Source organism: Rhododendron vialii, chromosome 11a (assembly GCF_030253575.1).
Source record: "Rhododendron vialii isolate Sample 1 chromosome 11a, ASM3025357v1".
NCBI lineage: Eukaryota > Viridiplantae > Streptophyta > Magnoliopsida > Ericales > Ericaceae > Rhododendron > Rhododendron vialii.
In genome coordinates, this window is record NC_080567.1 from 33901440 (window position 1) to 33913595 (window position 12156).

General features: G+C 38.9%; 1 protein-coding gene across 1 annotated transcript; it reads right to left on the reverse strand.

Annotated features, from left to right (window-relative positions):
• Positions 1–10096: 10096 nt before the first annotated feature.
• Positions 10097–12149, reverse strand: LOC131307146 (disease resistance protein RPS2-like). Its single transcript, XM_058333554.1, has 4 exons — positions 11892–12149; positions 11576–11788; positions 11265–11524; positions 10097–10973 (listed from the first exon to the last, which is right to left on the reverse strand). Exons 1-4 carry the CDS (start codon positions 12147–12149, stop codon positions 10097–10099), a joined length of 1608 nt encoding a protein of 535 aa, XP_058189537.1.
• Positions 12150–12156: the final 7 nt, after the last annotated feature.

Genomic DNA, 12156 nt, shown 5'->3' on the forward strand with positions numbered 1-12156 from the left:
TTGTGGTCACGAGAAAATCATAAAGTTCTATTTTGCAAAAAGATAGAGGAGGCAAATAGGCGGGTTTGGACGGGTTGAAATGGGTTGCGGGTTGAATATGAATGGGTCAATATGCAAGTTGAAATGAGCCGGGTCAAATATGCGTCAAGCAGTACTCAAACCCGACCCGACCCGTTTTCCTTTGTTCTCTCCCCCTTTCAGAAAGGAAAAAAAAACTCTGCCAATTCTCAAATCCCCCGTCACTAGCAAGAGTAAGATGATCACTATATGTACTTCAATATCTTCCATTAATAGCAAAGGATTTTGGTCACGAGAGAATCATGAAGCGTACCTCACTAAGATTCTAACGGTCTAATTCTATTTTGCAAATGACATCAAAGAGAAAGAAAACGTAACGATGATCCTGAAGCAATTATGTTGCACGAAAATTCATGTATATTTTCCTTACAATTGATTGCTTCCCTTCACAAATCCAAGATTCAAGCACTAGCTTTAAAAAAATAAAACCACAGAGCTGAATACTCCCAAAACATGAGTGGAATTCTATTATCTTAACAAAAAGAAAACTCCCGAACCTAGTGGTTATGATAATTCTTGGTGAAGAAAACCAATATTGTTGGCCAGCTAAAGGAACCATTGGTCCGTTTAATCCCTATCATCCAGGACATGAGGAAAACCTCCAACATCCATCATCGACATTGTTTACTTAGCGCTCTTCTTTTCATTCGATGGAATGGGATTGACAATGGATTGTAATTGAGGTTGGAATAGAATTGGAGGAAATGAGATTGGAATATCCATTCTCATTCCCAAGTTTGATTGTGCTTAAGAATAGCCATTCTCATCCGCAATGGAATGGTGTAACAATAGTAATTCTTGGTGTGGCAATAGTAATTTTAGGAGTGACAATAATAATTTTTCGAGTGACAATAGTAATTTTTGGAGTGGCAATAGTGAATCTTGAAGTGACACTAGTAATTTTGGTGTGGCATCGAAATGGAATGACAATTCCTTTCATTTAATGGGGAACCAAACATGGAAATACCTATGCCATTGGAATGACCATTCCATTCCAACGAACCAATCATACCCTTAAAGAAATTAAATTTTCGTAGTCGTCCCTCTAGTTTTACGGTTGTCTCAATTTTGTCCCTCTAGTTTCAATTTTCTCAATTTCGTCCCTCTACTTTGTTTTATGTTTCAAATTGGTAAAATCGTTAACACCGTTAATGAAACTAACAGAAAAAATATAATTAAAAAATTAAGTGCTCCAATTTTCAATCCGGTTGAACCGGTACGAGAGCCTTGAAACTAAATAACAAGTCTTCGTGTGCTTGTTGATAGGCCTTAGAGTCAAAAATTCATTACGACAATCTAGGATAAAATAATCAAAAAAATAAAATCTTTGCACCGGTTCAACCGGATTGAAAATTAGAGCACTTAATTTTTTAATCATATTTTTTCCGTTAGTTTCATTAACAGTGTTAATGATTTTACCAATTTGGAACATAAAACAAAGTACATTGACGAAATTTAGACAATTGAAACTAGAGGGACGAAATTGAGACAACCTTAAAACTAGAGGGACGACAACGAAAATTTGCCCAAGAAATTATCCTTCCAAACAAAACTAGTCCATTGGGTCGTTGGGCAACTTCTCCAATATTTTTTGAGTGCCACTTCTCTGCTGACATTTGGAAGCAAATTCTGACTTGCAATGGCATTTACAAGGCTGTTTTCCCTCTTTCTCAAGAAATTGAATGAGCTGTGCAAAATTGTGCAAGCAAGGGTTCCGGAATTACATTTATAAGCTGTCTATGGCTGCTTCAGTTTCTTTTCTTTGGGATGAGTGGAATTCCAGGATTTTTCAAGGCCAGTCCAGGGGTGTCCCCGAGGTTGTTCATGTTATTTTTGATGCCATTCGAACAAGGCTAAGCTCTTGGACTGCGGTGAAGTTTACTGCCCAGAATGGGGGATTGTGTGATGCCTGACTTCTGGATTCTCAGATTTTTGGGATAAATACTTGTCGATAAGGGTCTATTTTTTATTCAAAACTCATGTGTAGTTGAACCAGGGGTATGCCCCTGTAAGTGTTTTTTAGGTTCCTGCGTTCTTTGGTGTAATAAAATTTTACTTACCAAAAAAAAATACTTCTCCAATATTTGGGTAAAGACAAGTAGATATCTAGGGGCAGAGGTGTGTTGGGGCAGGCAAGGGTCCCGGCAACCCCTGAATACTAAATTCTTCCTAACAAATTTTGTGTACTTAAACACTAAGGATATAAATAGGCGATTAGTCTCAAATTAAGATTGGTCTTTAATTCAATTAATTAAGAAGATCTTTAACAATTTCTCCTAATGAGAGTGTATTTTTGTTAATTATAATCTATATTTGTCAATTCGACCACTTCGTGATAAAAATTCTGGCTCCGCTATTGACTTATCTACTATGGTTTGAATTGTATACAACTTTAGCAATTGCCATCTTCTCTAATCCACCCCTTCCACATTGGAAAAGACTGCAATCACCAATTGATCAATCTTTTAGCCACAAACAACCGCCGGCTGGTATCTCTTGGGCAAGTCAGTCGCGTGCTTAACGGCCTGGGTTTCATCATTGGTGACGTTCATGGGCTGCTTCTCATCGTTGCCTCAAATCTTCTCTTTTGCCCTCTGCCTTGGTATGATCGGATGGTTAGGAGCGTGCGTGTGAAACCAGCTGGTTTCATCCCAGGCGGCGACAATGGCGGCAGATGGTGGTAGGAGGTGTTTGGGAGGTGTTGTGGCTGTGTTTCTGTTGGCAGGCGCGCGGGCAGCGGCAGTGGGAGGTGAGGGGCTCTGTCTGCTAGGGTTAGGGTATGGGTTGGGTATTAGGTGTTGGCCCTTTTTGGTGTTTTGGGTTCTGTTAAGGGTGGGTGAATAACTTGGTTTGGGTTCAACCTATTGGGCCTAAATTAGTTCCTCTGTGTGGCTTGGAGATGAGGGTCTTTGATGGTCAAGTTGGTGTATCGAAGATCCTATTATAACTGTAAATTTGTGTTATGGGTTATTGAATTTTATTTTCACTAATCAAAAAATAAAAAACAATCACGCTTTGTTTGATAATATCCATACTTACTAGATAATCCCCAACTCTCAGGTGCTTGCCAGCTTGCTTGATTTTGAGTACACCAATAATTTCCTCAATGAACTTGGCTTCATACCTAAAATACTTATTTAATATGCCAAATGAAGCTCAGTATATCAGAAAAGATTTGAAAGGAAAAACCAAATTTCCATGCACATACCAAAACTAGAACACAAATAAAAAGTCCCCACACACCAACCACACTTGTCAAGAAGATTATGAACTCAAGTATAGAAATCATTCTCTTTTATTATTCCTATGGAAAATATAAAAGCACCAATCAATTAAAAAAGGTCAAAATTTTCAAGTTTATTTTTCTTGGTTCCATTCTAGTAAACTTATTTTTCATCTTTGTTTTGTGTGTTTTGTTCATCTTTTTGAATTTTTATTAGATTTGAGTGATCTTTTTTTAATTAATCATCCGTCTCAACGAAAGGAGTCTAAAAAGTACAAATTTATGATGACCGAAAGCAAAAAAAATTCACTAAAGACGAAAAAAGTATCAAACAATTGTCATATTTGTCTAAAGTACCGTCTTATTTGAATTTTTTCAACATCAGTCCATATTTTTATACTTTTTCGATTTGTCTCAACGAACGATTAACCACATAAATTACGACGAAAAACTAAACAAAAAGTTACAAAAAATAAAAAATAGTGAAATAAGTTAAGACTTATAAGTTTACAAGAACGCAGCCTTAATATTTAGTGCTTTCCTTTAAGTTTGGTCTTTCTTTTTTGGCTTTTTCCCGATCCTCTCATCTAACTCGAGAACAATACAAGTTCATCAAAAATTAACCTTGCTTTTTCCCGATACACTGTGTTCGGATTCGTTGAATCACACCAGTTCCTCTGTACCGAATCCCTCCTGTACGTTCCCGTGTACCCATAGATTTTGAGCATTTAGATCATGTATTTGAATTTCTGTGTTTTAAAACCACCATGTAATTAATCTAACGGTTAAAAATGTATGGGAACCGAAATACAGAAGAAAGCCGGTAGATAGGATTTGATCCCTTATTCAATACATACATATATATGAACCCCACATAATAAAAGAGATTCACTTGTCTTGAACGAGCGCATCACTTTATCCAGATGGGTGTATGCAAATATGTGTACCTAAGATTGCTAATGTAGCAATAAAATGAGTTGAATGTGTATAAATTACCCATTAGATTGATTTCTGGAAACCATCCCAGCCATACTTGCAACCTCCTCAGGCGCCGCACTCCATCCCTTCACTTTCTCAACTGTCACTTTTCCGAAATCCAAATTTTTGGCTTGCTCCTTAATGTCCAACGGATCCACCTCATAGAACATGGGCAAAATCACATGATCCGACTTCTTCTTACGGTATTCCAGAATCGTCTGGATTTCACGCAAGCACGCCATCGAATTCAGGTAGTTTTTCGATAACATGATGATCGACATCCTCGAGTTCTCAATAGCTTTCCGCAACTCGGATTTGATGTTCTCGCCCCTCTTGATCCCGTCATCATCTCTGAATGTTTGAAACCCCTCTCGCTTCAATGCCTCGTAGAGGTGATCGGTGAACTTTTTACGGGTGTCTAAGCCGCTAAAGCTCAAGAAAATGTCGTATGTACCTTGAAAGTTGGAGTTCGAACAGGAAGCCATCGAAGAAGAACCCAGAGATTGTGTTACGACATCCGATCAGGTGGGTTTTTCTTTTCTACAAATATGTTCTTCCCATGCAAACAATTAAGCTATCAAGATTCTCACAAAACTTTAAGAACAGCTACAAGAGGAAAGGGGGTAAAAAAAGCTGAACCCACAAGTGAGGAGGAGGACGAGAATCAAATGAAGAAAGAGAGAAAGCAAATGGAAACCAGAAGGAAGGAGGAATCGTCGAATCAAGGAGGCAACTGTGGATGGGATTGAGGGGCCCTGCTCCGCGTAGAAAGGCAGCAGGGCACAGTTTTCTTCCGATGCAAACAGGTGATCTCCACTATCTACCACTTTAGACTGCTTTTTTTGAACAAAATTGATGAGATTCCTCATACCCCACCCAACGTTTTCACATAACCCCACTATACGTACCCGAGGGGGAGTTAACCGACTGAAACTGAAATTTGAATGAAAAAATAGAAGATTGGATTGAGTACTTACACATATCGGATTGAGCTAATTTTTATATGGCTCATTCATTTTTTTTTAAATTATTAAAACCTTGAATGATCCGTGCGGAATCCGGAGTGGACCCCGCGTTCCAGTCGGACCCCTTAAGAGTATTTGCGTTTTCACATTAGGGAAAAAATTCTCTTGTCTTGTTGTACAATATTCTTATATCTAATAATTACGGATTTGTTTGCTCGATTTTCATGTCGAATTTATTACTTATAGAGTGTTCTTGAAAGGTATGGTTTTTTATTCCAAAGTTAATTAGTAACAATACATACTTCTGATTTTTTTTTTAATTTATATGTAAACTGCATGTTAGAACTTAAGAGTTTTCAATTTGAACGAGACCAAAAATAACATTGGACTTGATTGTGAAAACAAGATAGAGAACATGAATAATAAGTGGCTCCTCTATACCAAATTTCTGGCTCTGCAAGTGTATGAGGAGTTAAAAGGATCGGAACATGCTACAACTGTAGACTACAGTCCCACAAACTAAATATAATGAGCATCAATTTTCACCATCAAAGCAAACTAGAGTTCTGTGATTCAAAAACAGAGTAATCGAAAATAACTTCACTCTCAACCTTCATACCCACAAATTGTTGAAAAAATGGATTTTGTACACAACATTTTTGGGCATTTTCGAGCAAAAAATAATGTGGGACCCGGAAACCTCGAGAGGTGGGTTCAAATGGATTTAAAATCTCTTATGCGTAGGGATTAATCCAAAAAAAAAAATGAACAAAATTCATTAAAGATTGAATGAGAAATTGTCAATCAAAACCGGGCCACAGACCCGAGGGACGGGGCTCGTGAGCTGCATGGGGTGGCACCATACAATGTAGCAGCAAAATTCGAAATGCAAGTTGGCAACAATAGGTGTTAACTCTCCCCACCGAAGAAGAGGTCATGCATGACCTCTTTGTTCTTGTACCCATTCCAACTTCATTTGCCTATAAATAGGCTCCTCTGCATGAGTTGAAAGATAGTTCCAAAATTCCAAAAAACCAGAGTTTTCTTCATACTTGTTAGCTCAAACGTTTTTCCTCCAAGAGAGTACTAAGCACATAAATTCTGTTTACCGTAAGTTCAAGTGTGGTGCACGCTTCAACTTTCAACCAAGCTACCCTGGGAGACAGATGTCGAATTCAACCTCTAGCACCCCGGTGAGGCGGCGAATCTGTTTTAAGGGCACTGTGTGAAACACAGGCCTCGGTTGGTATCCTTAAATATTTCGCTTAATATTTTCTGTATCAATTCCAGTATTGAATAACGTGAGAGGTACAACAAGCCAGATACTAACGTATAGGGGTGTTACGAAACCCGAGAGACCGAAAAAAACCGACCGATCGGTTCAGTCTTTGGTCAGGGTTCCGGCTGACTTTTCCCGGTTCGGGGTGGACCGATCCGAACTGAACGGAATTTGGTTTGGTCTCGGTTTTCTCGAATTGTTGACCCACTGAACCGAATCGAACCGAAAGTGGACTGAACCAAACCGAACCGAAAGTAAACTGAACCGAAATCACACCGAACTGACCGATTATGTGTTTATATATATTTTTATATATTTCATATTAATCTTGACCATTCATTTTAATCTTGACCATCCATTGAATGTCAATCGCCACTACACGAAGTGTTTGGAACTATACACAGTTACAGTGTAGATGAGGAGTTAAAAGGGTCGGAACATGCTACAACTGTAGACTATAGCCCCACAAACTGAATATAATGAGCATCAATTTTCACCATCAAAGGCCAAAGCAAACTAGAGTTCTGTGATTCAAAAACAGAACAATTGAAAATATCTTCACTCTCAACCTTTCGTACTCGCGAATAACCCGTGCAGCACCATCCCTCGGATCTGTCACTGAGAAAGAAGCATGACAACCAATTCAACAAGCAACTATCGTCCTTTTGGCCAAGTAAAAGAAAAACGGATTTGGGTTCCATCCTAAGATTCAGTATTCAACAGAGAAACATATTACCAAATGACTCCATACATACAATTCATAACTCCTTATTTGACGCACATATTTTAACTTTCTTAGATATGGCGTCGAGACCCATGACAGGGGCCAAAACACAATTAGTTTTTCCAAGGCCAAAAGAGACTAATTTTATGTGTCAACACTGTTGGGATACACCCAAGTGGCGTGGGTGTGTGTTGTAGGGGATAAAACCCCTTGGTCCCCTTTCCCTTTTGTGGACTGCCTTTGGCAGTGTGTGTGTGTGCAAGACGTGAGGGAGAGAGTAGAGAGTGAGCCGGTTTGTGGCTCCCCCGTCCGGGGGAGTGGTGCTCCTCGGAGATGCTCGGATACTCCGTCGGAGAGTCACCGGAGTGAGGGAGAGAGAGAGCGGAGTGGGGAAGCCGGATTGTGGCTATCCCGGAGAGATTTTTTCATACTTGTATATGTGATTTATACATAGTGGAGTTTTTCCTCGGATAACTCTCGTTTGTGCTTGGTTTATTTTCGTGCTTATGCTTGGAGGTGTGAATCGGGGTCGGGGTCTCAACCCAACAAACACTTGATAAGGGATCCAAATCATATACCATCTATATTGATCAAAAGATGCATTAATCCACCGAGCTTACAAGACAATTTTGTGGGAACTTAAACAGATGATCATGAAACACAAATATTAACTCTCGTTCGAGAAGTAAGTAAGTTGGTCCTTGTTTTGTCGTAAGGAAAATCAATTATTAGGTCAGGGTCGACCGGACCGGGAGCACATTCAGTAAATCACATAGCACCACCACAGATATGGGGAGAAAACAATGAAAACATCGGGAGAAAAACTCAATCAATAATCCCTCAATCACCACCACCCCAAGTTTTAGAACTATACCCGAAAACAAAGCAGAGGAGCAGTCAAAAGTCAGAGCATGCATGCTACAGCTGGAGATAGAAGTGCCACAGACTGAAGTGCAAACTAGAGTTCTGTGATTCAAAAACAAACTAGTTTCCCTACAGAATAATTAAAAATAACTTGTACTCTCAATCCTACTACCCGAGAATATATAACCCGTGCAGCACCATCCATTGAATTAATCTGTTCAAGAAAGAAGCAAAACAACCAATTCAATAAGCAACTACAGACCAGAACTTGTTAGGCCAAGTTAAAGAAAAAATGAGTTGGGATCAAGACGAGGATTCAATATTCATTAGCGAACACATTAAATAGTTCTGTACATATAAATCAAAACTCCACTATCGGACATACGTATCTAAATTTCTTCAAACCGTACAAGCCCATGCTTGGGGTCAAAACCACTGTTATTTTCTCGAGGGCAAAAGAAATAATTTTATCTGTCAATACATTATAAGTACGATCTAAATCATATTACATCTATCTTGATCAATAGATCCAAGAATCCACCGGCTTACAAGACAATTTGACAGAAACTAAAAAGATGATCACGATTCACAAATAATTATGCTAATCACAATGTTAATGGAATTTTTTTGTTCCATCCTCACAAAGTATAAACACAAGAAAGTAGTAAGACACCTCATTCTCATAACACAGAATTGGGGATTTCACACTTCAAATATTCACAACATTTTCCAAAGAGAATATGGCTGTTGTGGTAAAAGGTCACTTACCTCATTTGTCGAGATGAATCGAATCCGAAGACATAGATGATAGGACATCATCACGAGATTCGTCGGGCAATTTGTTGAGATCAATCAATCATCATCTAAGTCCTCAGAATAATCGTCATCAGAGTCCTCAGGATAATAACGTAGAAAGGGAATCCACAAGAGTATAAAAATAACAAATCCAAGACATAATTAAGACTAGGTATTATTTCATTCACCAATATCAAGAAATGATACGTAGCAAGGTAAAAAAAGGGCGGGCGGGCGGGCGGGGGCGGGGGGGAGTACTTGTATAAATAAGTAAAGACCATGCTCGATTCAATATCTTTCAGTGACTGAACCAAGCTTTGGAAATTACATTCTATATACATATGTTCACATTGAGACACTCTCTAACTACTCAAGCAATCAAATCTATAATATTTATGTAACCGAGCACCTTTTTACTACTTAAAGTTTACTTTTTCATCATTACATTTTCAATCAATAATCCTTTTTGTGATTTACTAATTTGTAATTGCATATATTAAAAAGAATAAGGAATTTTATGTGTGTTCAAATGTTCATTATAAATGTATATATGATTTTCTCTAACACTACCAGCAATTTTACATAAAAACAAGTGGAATTACCTTATGGAAAAAAAGTTTCATGTATTGCACGAATCAACTACAATAATGCAGGTATTAGGGCCACACCACTTGGAATTGAATATTTTGCAACTACTTTCAAATCAGACACGACATAATGATAGAGTTGGGCAACGGATACGAAACACGATAACACGACATGAACTGGACATGAAGTTAACGGGTTAGAGTTGAACATTTCTGACACGAAATACGAAAATGACACGACTCGAGAACACGAATTCTAAATGGGTCGGGTTCGGGTTGAACATGCGAAACACGAAATTGACACGACCAACACAGTTACTAATCTGTGTCATCCATTAACACGAACACACACACACACACAAACATATATATAATATGGTATATCTATAATTCTATATAAAGTTGGGCAACAGACACGATAACACGACAGGAACCGGAGACAAAGTTAATGGGTTAGGGTTGAGCATTTCTGACACGAAACAAGAAAATGACACGACTCGAGAAACACGAATTCTAAATGGGTCGGGTTCGGGTTGGGTGATTTGTGACACGAATCCGACTGACATGACACGAACACTACCCAACACGACCTGTTACCCAAGTCTACATAATGATATGATATTTATCTACATAAGGCTGAAGAAGGGTTTTGGTGACGGGATCATCCCATTCCAATGACTCCCACCATTCTTTTTGTGCAGTAATATGGATGAGGCCGCATGGTGTTGTTGCGTGCTCGCCATCCATATGCAGCAAAAGAGGCAATCTCCTTACCATCGGGCAAATGTAAACCTCAACTTCTGCTATAGATGGACACACCATCACGCCATTATAGTTCAGTCTTGGTAGGTTAACTAGAGTTAAGCACTCGAGTTTTAGGAGACTGATTGAGTTGCTATAATCTTGATGATTGCTCCGATCACTCGTCTCTGCTCTTTCGACTATTATATCCTCCACATTCTCACACCTCTCCACCCCAAGACTCTCTAGGTTTGGGAAGTTTTGCAATAATTGGATAGGAAGAATATTCTTCAAAGCGTTACATCCACTAAAGGACAACTCTTTTAGGTTGAAGTAAATGCTGTGTGGTTGGGCAATCCCCTCAAAGAGTGCCCTAAATTTGGGTAACTCTTTCAAATCAAATGACTCGACAGTTCCTAGAGAGATCTGGCCATCTTCTGTAAAGGTAGATGACGAAAAGATGGATTCTAACCCGTTACAACATTTGACTACACATTTACGTAAAACGTTGGCATCTTTGAACCATGGAATAGCTGATAAGCTAATGGGATCGTGGAATCCATCAAGCCCAAAGGACTTTATGTCTGCGGGCAGCACTGGCTGATCTACTCCACTTCCAAAATGTATAGATTTGAAACTAATACAGAACTCTTTTCCAAGATCTCTTTTGAACAAAAGACGTTGTCCCACTATATGACAGTACTTCTGCAACCCTTGGAACTGCTGAGATATCGCATACCTGTACATTGTGAAAATGGATAGCGACAACTTTTAATTGACTCAAGCACATGAGATCTTCTGCTGACACTTCTACTTCTGTCTAGTCAATTCTAAGGTGTTGGAGTTTTGAGAGCCTGCGTAAGTTCTAGCTAGGGAAAGATGTCCTTTGTATTGAAAAATTGTGTGAGAGGTCAAGTTTTCTGAGATTAACCAATTCTTCTATACCTTCCGGTAATTCTTCAATTTTGCTATAATTAAGCTAGTACAAACTTTTTCAGAGCCTTTGGTTTCTCCAGTGATTGGCACATACTTTAATTCCTTACATTTATCCAGTATTAATACATGCAAATTCTCCAAGTTGGAGATGGACTCTGGCAACAACGTTATATTGCTCCAGGACAAATCCAATACCTCAAGACAAGGCATATTTGTGAAGAAAGAATTCGGAATCACTTCAAACATTGACCTATAGCGGCAATTCAAAAGTAAGGTGGTAAGCTGAGGGCAGATAGGTGGTGTAATTGGAAGTTCACTTATCAAGCTATCCATGAAGGAAATCCTCTCAAGATCCTAAGACCAGTGTTCATATGGTACGCTTTTTATTCTCTAGCCAGCTTTTACCATGAATCGAGGACTATTTGCTGTTATTCTGATAGCCATATCTCTGATCAAATCATGCACCCTAATGTATCCCATCATCCCGTGTATGTCGGGAACGCTCTCCAATAAGCAACTACTTGTTCGTTTTCCCAATACAGCGTGAACCTTGTCCAACTGTGCTTCTACACTGTCCATATCAGCGATTAATTCCTCCGCAATCCAATAATCTATCAGCTCATTCACAGGGATACAAGGAACAATACAAGAAACAATCCTGGAGCACCTTATTTCCTAGGCGACTATAACTAAATTTTAGTTGCTCAAAAACCTTACTTACAACATCACAGGTGTCTTTCGTCACGCTGATCGATTCATTTAGTGCATTTCTCCACTCACGGGTTCCTTCCAATCCCCGCAAACTTCCAGCTAATGTAACAATTGCAAGTGGCAGATAAGGACATTCTTTGGCAATTTTAGCTGCAATTTCCCCCAGTTCTGGAGTAAGCACCGTGTCATGTCCAACAGCCTTGGTAAGAAATAGAGTTAGTGCTTCCTCCTCTGTGAAAAGACCCACTCTTACAGGTGTACACTTCATCCTTCTA

Coding starts and splice junctions, on each gene's coding strand:
- LOC131307146 (XM_058333554.1), bottom strand. CDS start 12,149: ATGAAGTGTACACCTGTAAGAGTGGGTCTTTTCACAGAGGAGGAAGCA. Junction 11,789..11,891: donor CGAAAGACACCTGTGATGTT/GTAAGTAAGGTT, acceptor CCTGTGAATGAG/CTGATAGATTATTGGATTGC. Junction 11,525..11,575: donor CAAATAGTCCTCGATTCATG/GTAAAAGCTGGC, acceptor CACTGGTCTTAG/GATCTTGAGAGGATTTCCTT.